Here is a 15242-nt window from a genome sequence, read left to right on the forward strand (position 1 = left end):
CAGCTGATGATTGAGATGGGATGCAAACAGATCTAGCTGGGGGAATCCCCAAACTGCAGTAATCCTGTTGAATAAGTTGGTGTCTAGCATCCATTCGTGAGGATCTAAAATGTTCCTGCTCAGGCTGTCCGCTAAGAGATTCTGTTCTCCTGGTATGAATTGGGCCTGGAGATGGAGATTCAGATTTAGAGCTGTGTCCCATAAAGCCATAGCTAGTCTGCAAAGGGGGTACGAATGAGAACCCCCCTGCTTGTTTATGTACCACATGACTGTGGTGTTGTCTGTGCAAATCAAAAGAGGTCCTGGATGCAAAAGGTTCTTGAAGGCTAGAAGAGCATTTTGAACTGCCAACATTTCCTTCAGATTGATGTGCCAGTGAAGATGATCCTTTGTCCAGGTTCCCTGCTGGCAATTGCCTAGAAAATGTGCTCCCCAAGCATAATCCGAGGCGTCCGTGGTTATGAATTGAGAAGGTTGAGGAAGACGGAAAGGCTTTCCTTCGTTTAACGCACACACCCTGGACCACCAAAGGAACTCCTTCTGGAGGCAGGGGATCAGAGGAATCAGAGTGTCCAGATCGTGGTAATGCTGCGACCATACACTTTTCAGATACCATTGAAGCTTTCTCATATGAAGCCTTGCATTTGGAATCAACAGAATGCAGGAAGCCATGTAGCCCAGTGCCTGCAGGAATTTCCTTGCAGTGAGCTGAGGAAGAGTTGCCAAAGATTTGAAAATTGAAGCCAGCTGTATTTGTTTTTCTGTAGTGAGGAAGGCCCTTTGTAAGGGTGTATTTAAGAGGGCTCCCAGAAATACCATTTGTTGAGAAGGGATCAAATGTGACTTTTTTGTGTTCACTGAAAATCCCAGTAGGAGGAGAAGACGTTGAACAAAATCCAGATGTTGAAGTAAAAGATCCTTGCTGTCTGCCTGAATAAGGCAGTCGTCCAAATAGGGGTAAATCTGAATCCCCTGGAGTCTGCAATAAGCCACTACTGGTGCCAGGCACTTGGTAAAGACTCTGGGCGCAGTAGATAAACCAAAGGGCAGTACAGAGAATTGAAAGTGTCTCGAACCTGCCTTGAACCTGAGGAATTTCCTGCGTTCCTGCCTGATGGGAATGTGTAAATAAGCTTCCTTTAGATCCAATGTCACCATCCAGGCATCCTAAGAGAGCATTGGAATCAGCTGCTGCAGAGTAAGCATCTTGAATTTTGGAATTTCCAAAAAGGTGTTTAACACAGAAAGGTCCAGAATAGGTCTCCATGAGCTTTGCTTTCTTGGAACCAGAAACAGTCTTGAATAAAAACCTTTTCCCATCTCAGAGTGGAACAGGCTCTATGGCTCTCATGGCCAGAAGTGCATCCACTTGATTTAAGGCCTCTGACCATTGATGTTTTGGCAGATCTGGCCAACCGAAAGCCCTTGGCAAGGTATGAAAGTGGAATTTGTAGCCTTTTAAAATCACGTCCAATACGCATTTGTCCTGGGTAATATGAGTCCAATTTCTGTAAAAAAGAGAAAGTTTTCCTCCGAGAGGGGCATCCAGGTAAAGAGGTCCTGTAGCCCAACCGAGAGAGTCATTGAGTTTGCTTCCTTTGAGATTGGGATCTGTCTTCTCCCCTTCTAGGTGAAGAAGCAGTCCATTGTCTCGATCTGTAGGAGGCCTGAGCTTGGCCACGACCTCTGGAGCATCTATATCTTCCCCTTTGAGACCTGTCAGATGTGGGAAAGGACCAATTTTTGGAGGGCCAATTCCTGGAAAATCTAGGAGGCTGAACCTGCAAGAAATCTTTCACAGTTTGCATAGATTTTGCCTTTTCTTCCATCTTTTTAATAACCTCCTCAGCCTTAGATCCAAAAAGAACATCATGCTGAACAGGGGCATCTAACAACTTAGCCTTAACCTGTTCAGGTAAACTTTGCTCACAAAGCCAAGCATGTCTCCTGATAACAGTACCAGAGGCTGCGGCCCTGCAAGAAGCATCCAAAGTATCAAAACCACAATGCAAGCTATGTTTGTTCAGTTGTTCAGTTGCATGCAATACATCCTGTAGTTCCTTATCTTCTGCACATGCAGGAAGGGAGGCAAGCTTTTGCTTTAAAACAGACAAAAGAAATTTCTGATACTTAAACATATGAAACTGGCAATTTAAAGCCCTAACAGAAAGGGTGGCAGAAGTATATACCTTTTTACCCCACCTGTCTAAGGCACGAGAATCCTTCTCAGAGGGAATAGGATTCTTAGAAGAAGCAACTTTAGCAGCCTTAGAGCCCTGAGATATAGTTTCAGGATCTGCAGAAGGATTCTTAAACAAGAACAAATGAGACTCAGGAACCCTATAAAACCTATCAGGCTTAGAGGGAGCAGGAGGCATGGAGTCAGGATTCAAATTAGCCACGGAAAAAGCATCATCCACAATGTCAAGAACAGGAGGGATAGCCAAAGGCCTATGTTGAGGAAGAAGAAGGAATTCTCTAAGCCTCTTCTTGGAAGCAGAATAATCCTGACCTTCCCAATGAAAATGTTCCCTCATCTCATGTAAGGTTTCCCCAAAAGAAAAATCTTCAGGCGGAGAGGCAGAGGGCAAGGAGTCCTCAGCATCCGAATCCTCATAAGGAGGAAAAGAATATTTCTGATCAGAGGAAGAGACAGAAGATATAGAAGCCTGGTCAAAGGAATCCATAGGAACATCCTGTCGAGGCCTTTTCTCAGGGGGGGGGGGGTGAGAACCCCTAATCATAGTAAGCAAATCTTCAGCCATCCTTAACAATTGCTTCTGTGTCCTGGGATTAGATTCAGAAGTAGCTTGAGCAGGAGCTTTGGACTTAACAGGAGTCTTTGTCTTTGCCTTTGAAATAGTGATGTGAGTAGGCCTGAATACCCCCTCAGAAGCCGGTACCTGCACAGCGGTTCCGGACCCATCCGAGGGAGCGACGTCCGAAGGTCCTGCAGCAGATAAAATAGAAGGCCTTGATGGCTCCCCATGGGAGTCCTATCGGCCATCAGTTCAGAAGTGGCGGACGACAGGGGCTGCAAAAGCGCCTCACTGACGACAGCCGAACCGGACGCTGGCTCCAGCTGCAACGAGTCCTGTTTGGACCTCGGAGGCCTGTCCTTGTCTTTGCGCTTCTTTTGAATTCCGGTAGTATCCGACGACATTCTATAATTGAAGCGTCTGCCAAAGTAATTCAGAGCCCAGTCGTACCTGCGTTTGATAGTACGAGAATTAAACCTGGCACAGAACCGACAACAAGAAAGGTCGTGGTCAGGGCCTAAGCAAGGCCGACAGTAAGAGTGGAAATCTTTATGAGGTATTTGTTTCCCACACGTAATACAATTATTAACTTTTTCTGACATCGGAGGAACAAGAAAAAGATTCCCCAACGGGGTACTTAGCTTTGAGAAGAGAAGTAAGAACTTCGGACCGACAACAACCAAAAACGCTGTTCGAAAATCGCCAACCAACAACTTGCGAGCTGCTTTCCACCGCACGGCAAGAAAGACTGGAGAAGATGGCGTCGGCTGAGGGCTATGTACCAGAGCGTACTGACGTCAGGGTACTGGCTTGTACAGCCGACGCCGGACCCAGACTTTGGGATTCTGGCCGACCTCGGGCTGCCTGCCGGCAGGAGCATCCTACAGTTATGACTGCAACAGTGAAACACGATGAACATCTACACATCCATAACGTGCAGGGCTCCTCCCTGCCACGCATTAGTGGCTGAAACCCAATTCAGTCCTAGGACTGGGCCCCTCCTGGGCAATGCATGTAACAAACTGTAATGAAACCTCACAATTGTGAATATAAACCTAAACGTAGAATGCATTCACCAGTGCAATAATGTGCATACAATCCAAAGCTGCATTAACATCTCTGAAAACTCACAAGAACTCAAAGATACATTAGTTAAAAGCACTTACTGAAATGGGTGCCCAGTATTTATCAAAGATATCCCTGCCAGAGACTTCAGTGACATTATCCAAACTAATAAACCTTGGTTAAGACTGAGATTCATGGCACCATATGACAAGGAATATTTGTTAACACCTAATAACATGCAACTATTAAGTTCAATATGGAGATTCTGGATGCAAACAATTTATTAGAATAGTATCGTGATACGGAATACCTCAACACACAGAGATTCAACAATATGTGCAGACACAAGCCCTTGTATATTTTCTAAAACAGAAGGGAAAAAAAAAAGCATACAAAATTCAAACCTTTCACAACTGTGATAAAAACCATGCACACATTTTCAAGGTAAAAAGTAAACTAATGTAGATGAGAGGGCAACTTAAAACATTTCTCATACTACCCTCTTGACATAGTTTACTTGTTCACTTTCAAAAAGCTCATCTCCAGCTATGTTTCATTCAAGTACATGTTCCATAAAGTACGGGATACATACACTTCTTTTCAAGGTTGCATGATTAGAAGAAACATTTACCACCTACTTGCAAAGCTCCAACGAACTCTTAGAAAAGCCCAAATGCTTTTTGTATGAGAGGGGAATATGTGAAAACACTGCAGCAGTTTTAAGCTAGAAGTTTAAGCATTAAAAATATATATCCACTACAGCAGTATAAAATGCTGTAAAATGCAATCATTGCCAGAAAGCCAATATATTTTTTACAAGCCATCAAGGAAGTGGAAAACATAATGAAATAAAAATCTTCCCATAAAACAGAAGCTGCAGTAACAATTCCAAATAAAACAAAGACATAAAAGCCCTGAATATGGACAGGTGACCCAGGGTCAATTAGCAGCACCAGTATTTGAGGAGCTGGCAAAGGGCATATGGGCATGCCCCATCTTTGGGACAGGTAAAGAGTGCACTTGTACAAACCTTGCAGTTGGTGCTGTTGTTAAAGCATGCATCAAATGTAACAGCCATTATCTAGATGGAAAGGCTGCTGATCCATTCTATTACTAGCCAAGGACAGCTATTGCAGACCTGTGCTAGGGATGCCATAACCTATAATTACAAGGTACGCATCCCATGCACCTACCAAACCAGATAAATGTTAGGGTATGGCCAACATTTCAAGAGTTAACCAAGGCAGTGCCCACAATGAAAAACACCGATGGCATCCCAAACAAAGAGGGGCAACAAAAAAGACAGACAATCACTCTTTGGGAGAAGAAAGGAATGTGCAAATCAGTAGAGTAAAAAGACTGTCCTGGTCATCAAAGCAAGGCATACAATCAAGAAAACACCATCAAAATCAATCATTTTTTGGAAACATGTCGGTCTCCTCATAAAGCAAAATATTTCCCTTACTCTACTCAAACAATTTGGATGAATGGATAGGAAACTGACAATTTTTCCCTGGTTTAGCAGCCTTGTCCCTCATGGTTAGGGGTAACAGGTACATGTTCTGCCTGGCTCTGGGTTACTGCACTTAAATTGCAAGGGCTACAAACATCATGGGAATGCAGGGCTAGGCTTCTAAAGATCTTAATGATTCAATAACCTAGTAAGTAACTATGCACTTACAAACTTATATTTGCTCTGTAAATGCATAAATACTGCACAAATTTCTGTTACTCATATTGTGTTACTGTTCTGTTTCTGAAAAAGGGCTACTGATAGACAAGCATTCGTACCAGATTACCAAAGTAAATAAATGAGGTGACCAGGAAGTGGTACATGTGGTATAAGAAACACTCTTTAAAAATGACAGTGTTTTAACCACATGACAAGTGACCGACGGCCTAGAAGTACCAACTAGAGCAATTTCATGAATTTATCAGCTGTGCAATGATGAATGGAGGTTCCCACTGGGTCATAACAGTAGTTTAAAATTTTTCAAGTTACCTGGCGTCTGCAAGACTAGGTGTTACCAGATGTTCCACCTCATTAAACTGGATATTTCTCTTTATTAACTGGACTGCAGTAGGGGAAAAATCATTAGCCACAATGTTGCAAACACCTGGAATTTCCTTTGCAAAACGAATAGAGCGAAGTCCTGATGCTGCCAATGCATCCAGGATCCGGATTCCTTCCTATAAGAATAAAGATCATATTTTATTTCTGGAGACTTTACTAACTAAGACTATGCACCTTTAACTTCACACAAAAACAGAAGGCACAACATTTAACTGATAAAGGCAGAAAAAGCAAATTAAGAACTTAGTAATTTTATAACATGATTTATGCAAGGGGAAAGGTCTCAGGCAGTGCAAGCCACAGCATGTGTCAAAGGTCTGGAAATAACATACATCTGACAGACTGTAGTGTTCATTGTAAAGAATTCTACAAGACACTATAGCTGCAAAAATGTTCTGCTCAAACCTAATGTTTGCCCCTCAAACACAAACAAATGCACAAAATTCATTGAGGCCCCATTTACTCGCTCACTCCCAACTATAAACTTGCCAACAGTTTACCAGATGAAATCATCATGACACAGGTGACTGCTACTTCCTCTCCTTTATTCGTACTCAGTCCTATTACTTTATATAAAATACTCCACTTAGGCCCGTTTAAAAAAAAAAAAAAAAATTTACAAAAAACCCAAGTGCTGCTACATGAATTGCATTAGGAAACCTATCAAGACACCTAACTGGGGGGGGGGGGGGGGGGGGCAGGTTCTGATGTGAACTACAATACTAAATCACGTTAGCATTGTCGCCTCACACCAAAAGGTTATCCAGTTCGATTCGCAGCTGAGGTGCCGTCTGCATCTCAAATGCTCAGGTGAGAACAGCTCTCTCCAAGGCGAAAAACACAGCATCCATGGGACCAGATGGTGTCCCCGGCTGTGTGCTCCACGAACTCATTGAGGAATTAAACCCGCAATTAGGGCAGCTGTTTAATCTTAGCCTCACCTCAGGATACGTACCCAAGGAGTGGCGTACGGCAACTGTGGTCCCACTACATAAAGGCGGTGCCTCCACCGACCCTGGAAACTACCGTCCCATCAGCTTGACAAGCCTGGTCTGCAAAGCTATGGGGAGGATCATAATGGAACTCATAAATAAAGACATAGGGGACCTGCAGACATTGGACCAAACCCAATTTGGCTTTGTCAAGGGCAGATCATGCCTCTTAAACTTGGTTGACTTTTTCGAAACAGTCACCAAGGCCATTGATGAGGGCAAGGCAGTCCACACAGCCTACCTTGACCTGGAAAAGGCATTCGACACAATACCCCACTCGGGCATCATAGAAAAACTCACCAGCTTAAATGTAAACCCATACGTCACAAAATGGGTTGCAAACTGGCTAAGTGACAGAACCCACAGGGTCAGAGTTGCTGGCACCATGTCTGTCACAAGCGGTGTCCCACAGGGCTCGATCCTGGGCCCACTCTTGTTCGGCATCTACTTTTCAGAAGTACAGGCAAGCACAGGAGGATTATGGCTGACAAAGTTTGCAGATGACTGCAAACTGGGCGCCATAGTTGAAAACACATCAGACACAGATATCCTTCACAAGGGTCTCATAGAAATGGATAACTGGTGCCAAAGCCATGGCCTAAAGTTAAACGCTAAAAAATGCATAGTCATACCCTTCGGGAAAAACAAGGTTACTCCCCAGCTACCATATAGGTGGCAATCCACTAAGCACAGAAGAGGTTATCAGGGATCTGGGGACCCAGGTTGACAGTAACCTTTCATTTGACACCCACGTTGCCAAAGTAGTTAGGAAGACCTTCTACATTGCCCACCTGATCATGAAGGGATTCACATCTAGGTCAAGGGAGGTCATCATTCCCCTGTACTCATCACTCAGACCAATGATTGAGTACAACGCCCCATTTGGAATGTATCTGACCAGACACCTGCAGCAATTGGAAAGGCCCCAAAAGTTCCTCACCAAAAGGATAAAGGGTCTCAAAAATATGTCCTACGCTGCCCGACTGAAGGAGCTCCAGCTCTACTCAGTAAACACGCCTGCTCAGAGGTGACCTGTGCCTGACATACAAGGCCATGTCCAACCCGGAATTAATGAACATGCTTCACCTCAAAAAATCTAAATCCATCAGATCCACAAGAGCACGAGACTTAAACCTTGACACGGTCATAAATAGGACGTGCTGGAGGGACAGATTCATCACCCAGAGACTCCCTATGCTGTGGAACAAAATCCCGGTACATGTGAGGCAGAGCACTTCGTTGGCTTTGTTCAAGAGAAATCTTGACCAATGGATGGGAGATCGCAGGTATACCCCAGGGATTACCTCAGTGTCACTGCTTGACAGAGGCACAGCTAAATAATGGGCATAGTATCCTTCAAACTAAAAGGGTGGCGAAAGTCACAAAACTCTGGCTAGGCTTATAAATGCCCTAGGGCAGATAGCCTAGTATGAACCTATGAACCTATGTCCTCCTTGCATTTAGGTGGGTTTCCTCCAGGTGCTCTGGTTTCCTCCCACATTCCAAAGACATGCTGAAGCCTTTCTCCCCGGGTCTCTGCTGAAAATGGGCTCTGTCCCAGTTAGACTTTCCTGGTAAACAAATATTAAATAAATAATAATATATATAATATTAAATAAATAACCCCCAACAGATTAATCTGCATGTATCAGAATCATAAGCTTGAGACCTGAAGTCAGCCTGAGTGAGGGCGACAACAAGATGAGGAGTACCTACAACAGTCAGTGGGCATTATGCAACTTCAATGCTCAAAATCACTCATGGGATGATAGGATTTCAAGAACTGTACATAACGTGGCACACTAACAGACAACAGTTCTCTGCATTATGAAAATAAAGCGATCCGTAGCACATCTGCATAAAAGACAGTATAATAATAGAAGAACTAGGGAAAAACAGCAAATTTCACTAACTAGTAAACTTAACAGCAAAAAATAGAAAAACAACAGTGGCTGCAACTCATAACTACCTCACATTTTTCACCAGCTGCTACAGTTTTCTTCGGAACGCAAGATTCTTTCGCAGTTTTATCAGTATCTTTTTCTGAAAGATCCACCACAAGTCGCTTCTCTGGCTCCTCCCCTGGAATGGAAACTAAGCACAAAATTGTTAGAACCAATCAATACCATCTCATTTTTGTCACACTCAATGAGCGGAGAAACTGCTTATTTATCAAGCTAACACCTTAGAGGGTAAATAATATTTGCAACCAAAAAAAGTCACATTCATTTAAATAAATTACTTAAAAACACTGTCATTGTTTTACCTTTTTAACTTCATGACAATCACAACAGGCCTGGATTGTGATACTATGAATCAGGCTTAGAAACTCATGCAGCTAACTAGCCTACCAGCCAAAGGACAGATAATGATTATTTATTCCCATTCTTCCTCCATCTTGGTAAAGCAAGCTCAGATCTGGTTGTACAGAATGTGTGCGTGTTTGAGTGAAAGGGTTCCCTCAGGGAAAAAAAATGAACTGCAGTTTTGGCCAGACATTTCATCCCACTGACTCAGATCTCCAAGCAGGGGTCATCACAGATCAGAAAATAGGATGCAGAGCACAAAAGAACAGCAGAAATATCAACACAAAGGCAAAGAACCTCCTTGCCTACCAGAATGACCCTTCCTCTCTACCATCATAGATTGTCCCATGCCTCAAATGTATCTACTCTTGAATTCTTCCAATCTGCTAGCAAAACACACTTACAACCCAGAGCTGCAGCTTCTAATTTGTGCACATTCTTCTCTCAAAAATTCTAGTCTGCTGGACTTTGTTCATGCTCTCTAGGTATTTAACAATTTTCATACAAGGCTAGCACTTTTTTTGTTGAGCAGATATTTTAAATACAGAAGTCTCCCTTGACTGAATGACATTAATCAATCCATCCTGCCTCGCCTGCCACTTCAGTAGACCATCATGTGGTGAAGAACTGGGTCAACTGGCTAACAAGATCACTGGACAGACTTATAAAATATAAACAAGTACTGAAGCTGTCTGGAACATCTAGAAAATGATGGACCAGATTAATTTAACTACTCCCTGCAGAACAGCATCTCACATTTATATGTTGGGTCAGGGATACGAAGTCTGAACAGACACAGTTTAAGACCATAGTAGTTGAGCCAGCAGCAAGAAGCTGTGGACAAGTGGTGGTTGGCACTTAACATGGCAGTGAAACTAGGACCTACTGGGTAGACCACACAGACAGAAGTCAAAGTTAAAGAAAAAGGCATTTTTGCGGTGTTGGAAGGGGACCTCACATATAACAGCAGAGTACCAATAAGCCAGAAATGAAAGCAGATGTGATTATCACATCATTCGTTTTTCCTGATTATCACCACAGCAAAGATCCAGGGCGCGAGTGTAGTGAGGTTACCAAAAAATGGCTTTTGGATGCCTCAGATTCTGGAAAAACATCCAATTACCCAAGAGGGGAAAGTAGGATAATACACAGCCTCCTCACAGCAAGGGTGAAGAAATGTAGTCTTCAGATAGGCTCACTACACAGACTACACAGAGGTAAAACACTGAGGAAAGTACAGCTGAGTTAAGAACTTAGGATAAATGTATATGGTTTAAATACATTCACTGTTGCAGTCATTTCTTAAGGTTTTTAGGTCTTTACCTTTAATGCATCACTCACAGCAAAAACCCTAGCTTGGCTGGATTTTTCTTGCAGTTTGTCCTTTTCTCCCTTTGGTTTGGATGTTAGTTAGGATATTTTGCAGGCACCTTAAGTTTAGTCTGCCTTCCTTTAGACTGTCTCCATTCTACATCCCCGGGAAGGACAGTAATCAAGACCTACACGACTGCCGAGCACGCCACAAGCATGCAGGGACGCGACTCCAGAGCACGCCACAAGCGTGCAGGGACGCGACTCCCAAGCACACCACAAGCGTGCAGGGACGCGACTCCCAAGCACACCACAAGCGTGCAGGGACGCGACTCCCAAGCACGCCACAAGCGTGCAGGGACGCGACTCCCAAGCACGCCACAAGCGCAGGACGCCGACTCCCAAGCACGCCACAAGCGTGCAGGGACGACTCCCAAGCACGCCACAAGCGTGCAGGGACGCGACTCCCAAGCACGCCACAAGCGTGCAGGGACGCGACTCCCAAGCACGCCACAAGCGTGCAGGGACGCGACTCCCAAGCACGCCACAAGCGTGCAGGGACGCGACTCCCAAGCACGCCACAAGCGTGCAGGGACGCGACTCCCAAGCACGCCACAAGCGTGCAGGGACGTGACTCCCAAGCACGCCACAAGCGTGCAGGGACGCGTCTCCCAAGCACGCCACAAGCGTGCAGGGACGCGTCTCCCAAGCACGCCACAAGAGTGCAGGGAAGCATCTCCCAAGCACGCCACACGAGTGAAGGGACGAGACTTTCGAGCATGCCACAAGAGTGTAGGGACTTCCTTACTTCTACCAGTAATGCCTCTCAAAATGCACGCCAGTATCATCTAAACTTCATTCCCATTTTCATCATTGTACAGGATATAGCTACTTGACCTCACATGAACAGCCCATGTTCCTTCCCACAGCCAAGGCTAGTGCCTCGTATTCCTAATTCTGAGTTAGTATTCCCCACTGCATACACCAAGCCTCTCGTCCAGAGATGCATTAGCCTTGTGCATGACATTTCCAGATCGAAGCTCTCACCCTTGCCAAACCATTCTTGTTTATGCTATCTTTTCTTTTGTACTAGCTTGAGCGTAGATGTGTACCTCACGTGTAAAGGAATTTTCTATTGCACCTTACCTTGAATTCCATGAGTTACCAGCTGCTGTTGAGCAAATGTTGCGATGACAGCACATCTGTTAATAAAAAGGTCAGCAAAAAAAATAAGTCAATCTATGAGCTGGTCCTGTGCACGCATCAAGAACCATAACAATGTACCAAACAAATCATAATTACCCAGCCCATGAAAAGTTAATGTAGCATTTTAGGTATTTGTTTTTATTTTAAAAAAATTTTAAATGCACAAGTTTTAAACATTAAAAACAGATCAATATTAAAAATCTACTAAGACAAATCTAATAAAGCCATGCATCAATGGGTAAACTGCTTAATAAGTAAATATGTTTTAAAAATTCAGCATTCAGAAGGTTGAACAGCTAAGTAGGTCAGGCCCACAGTAGCCCGTTCTATACATACTGCATTACAGACACTTCCTAAAGGAATCAAAGAGCAACTGATTACAGAGAAATGGAGCAAGCTATTTAAACAAAATTCTGACAGAAGATTCTAAGCAGATCGACAGAATCTCCCAACATCTTTGGATGTGATGATCCAGGTGACCTAACTGCAACACAGTCAACATTTCTTCAAGGTAAACATGGCCCCTTTTCTGCAGAGCGTACAACAGTTGTACATACAAGTCTAGAATCATATGGCAGATAATAACGATTTAACACACGTACAGTATGGCATGGCCCAGGAGTGCCAGTTTATCAGCCTGTATGCAGAGTTATGCAACCAATGTAAGTGAGTCAGACTGCCAATCAGCACCCCAGGGCTATCAGCTCTGCAGAATTCAACCGGAGACAAACCATGGCAGAAACCACTACGCAAGACTCTAGTTCAAACCTGTGGCCCCCTCAGTAGTAATTAAATGGAAAAGAGGAGGAATATGGAAAGAACAGGCAGATGTATAACCTAACATGACTTCTGTGTTAGCTGGGCTCTGGTCGAGATATGTAGGAGTCAGTCAAGGATATTAACCAAGCAGTTCTTGAAGGATATGAAGTCTGACATATTAAATAAAGAGGATGAGAAGCACAGCTGAATCTCATCAGCATATGCTTGGTAAAGGATATCTCTCCACGCAAAAACTTCCCAAAGCAAAATCATGTTTACAATCAACACTAAGGGAGCCAAGGTCAACCCAGAATTCACTCTAGGTGAAGGAGCAGTAGTAGAAGAGCTCGAGCCTGAAAATACTCCGTGACATCACCTTGAAAGGCAAGAAACAAACTAATCAAGAAGGGTGCATCACAACCCACAGCAGTGCTTGATCAGGATGCCATGGTCTACAGTGTCAAATGCTGCAGAAGGATCAAATAGAATGGCAAGAGAAAATCGATGACCTCCTGCCATCATGTCATCATCATCACGTCTGGGGATATGGATCACCAAGTCAAGAGATGGAAGATGTACACACAGCTGTGCACAGATCAACTTTTCAAATCAATTTACTAACAAAGAAAGGGCAGGATAATACATTTTTCAGAATGCCTGCATCCAAAGACAGCTTCTTGAGGATAACACTGTTAGAAAAACCCAGGTACACAGAGAGATATAAAGTTTTGGTGCAAAGTTGAACCGAAGGATTTAGGCAAGTTCTTAACAGCCTCGAAGGGCCAATATCCTGCTGCACCACACCTCCTTACTTCATGTGTACCAACCAAATACATTACTAAAAACTCTTTCCTTAACAGCACCACTACTCAAGACAAATGGACACAAATCATGCACAACACTGACTATCCCCCTTACCGAAATCTTACCCACAAAAACTTGCATACTCACAACTGCAATAACAGTTAAGCCCTGAACATCTTTAAAACCATCAGATCTACATTACATCAAACTTGTATATGTTCAAACGATGTAAAATAGAAAAGTCCGAAATGCAAAAATAGCAAAGCCATGGCACATCAAAATTTTTCCCAGGGGTGGGGGGAAATCGGTGGGCCGCTTTTGGGTCTTTGCTACTTCCTCCACTGTGGTGTGAACTTGGAGTAAAGTAGTGGGGTGTGGGTTTTTTATTTTTTAGGGAACAGCGATATTTTTCCCGGGGGGGGGGGTCACTGTTCTGTGTGTTCATTATTGTGTTGTTTCGGAGTTTTGGGTTCAATATTACATCAAGTTCCGACGATGTGATACAGACCCAAACACACCATTTTCATTCAAAACACCTACTTTTTTATGCTCACAAAAACCTTTCCACTAAATGTGTATTCCACCTTCTGAGATACATGCACAGATGTAGTATATATGTATGTATGTATATGGGGCTACTCTGGAAGTTCGAAGTTTCAAAATTTTGAATTTCATATGGTCGAGACCATAAGATCGAAGCTGTGAAACTTCAAATTGTTTAAATGGAGGTTGCACTGAAGTGCCATCTCGGAGTTGGTATATTTAATTAGCAAGGGGTATGGGGGTGCAAGGGCGTTTGCTCCCCTGCATAAATGTAAAAAGATTTTTTAAATCTTTGTTTATTGAGGTTTCAAACTCTCAATAGTTCGATATTATGCTCTCAACCATATGAAGTTCAAAGTTTTGAAAGTTCGAGCTTCCAAAGAAGATCCGTATATATGCGCACACACACAAACACATACACAGATACACATAATTGTATACATAGCAACCTGCTGTGTGTAATTAAAATAAATTGCACTGTTTGATTACAGATATCATTAGGGGGCTCATGACCCTGTCATTCAACAATAAATTTCAAAGGAAACGTGTTAACTGCATCGCAGGTCTAATTAATGTAGCTTGTGTGCATTTTATTTATCCTTTGAGGCAATGTTTACTTTTAAAGGTTCATTTGTTACTAGACCAAACACCACTATGCCCTTACAAGCCTAGCCGTGCAATCCAACCCATCTGGGTAGCAAGTATCATGAGCATCTATACGAGGGGTGGGCACTTTAGTAGAGAGGTAACCAAGGATTTTTTTTTTGGGGGGGGGCTCTTCTTATAATACTTTTCTTATCGAACACATCTGTCTAAGAAATATGGGGAGCAGACTGGGAATAAATATACTATTTCCCATCCAATTGTCAAGGTTTTGTTTGAATAATGTCAGGGACTAACACTGCTTTAAATAGCTATGGAGCCTATTCCATACTGTGGGAATCCTTTGGGACAAGTATATCGTTCCAGGGCATTCTGTTTATGTTACAAAGTTCAGATCCCTGGATCTACTGTTTCTAGTGCTGTCAGTTTTATTAATGTGCAACCGATCCATCAGGGCTGCATCTCAGGAAGCCCTGTATGCCAGGCAAAGAAACCCTCTCTCAGCAGCCTGTAGGAGACTGAATACACATACATAGCCTTTAGGTGATCAGTGAAGGACAGGATATTCATGCCCTGAATTCTTCTGATAAGAAAGCTTTCTGGGGGGGGGGGGGTTTCAACTGTTGAAAATGTCTGATTAGATACATGCCAAAAAGGCCATTGCATTCAATGGCAAGTCAGAGAAGAGCAGAGTAACTTCCTTGGACCTGAATGTCATACTCTTACCTATAAGATGGGCAACACAGAATGATTTTTTTTACTATCTTAGCTACATGTCGGTCAAAGGCCATATTGCTGCCAATGTATGTTCCTAGGGGAA

At 43.3% G+C, this 15242-nt stretch overlaps 1 protein-coding gene across 2 annotated transcripts in view; it reads right to left on the bottom strand.

Annotated features, from left to right (window-relative positions):
- The window catches only part of TRMT1 (tRNA methyltransferase 1), a 733367-nt gene that overhangs the window by 539737 nt on the left and 178388 nt on the right, over positions 1-15242 (bottom strand). For both annotated transcript variants that reach the window (XM_044084732.1, XM_044084733.1), the window contains exons 3-5: positions 11654-11709; positions 8860-8984; positions 5827-6014 (exon numbers count right to left, since the gene is read on the bottom strand). In XM_044084732.1, coding sequence (XP_043940667.1) covers positions 5827-6014; positions 8860-8984; positions 11654-11709 — 369 coding nt within the window. The remainder of the gene's footprint in view (positions 1-5826; positions 6015-8859; positions 8985-11653; positions 11710-15242) is intronic.

This window comes from Protopterus annectens, chromosome 9.part0 (genome assembly GCF_019279795.1).
Source record: "Protopterus annectens isolate FY-2018-M chromosome 9.part0, PAN1.0, whole genome shotgun sequence".
Lineage (NCBI taxonomy): Eukaryota > Metazoa > Chordata > Ceratodontiformes > Protopteridae > Protopterus > Protopterus annectens.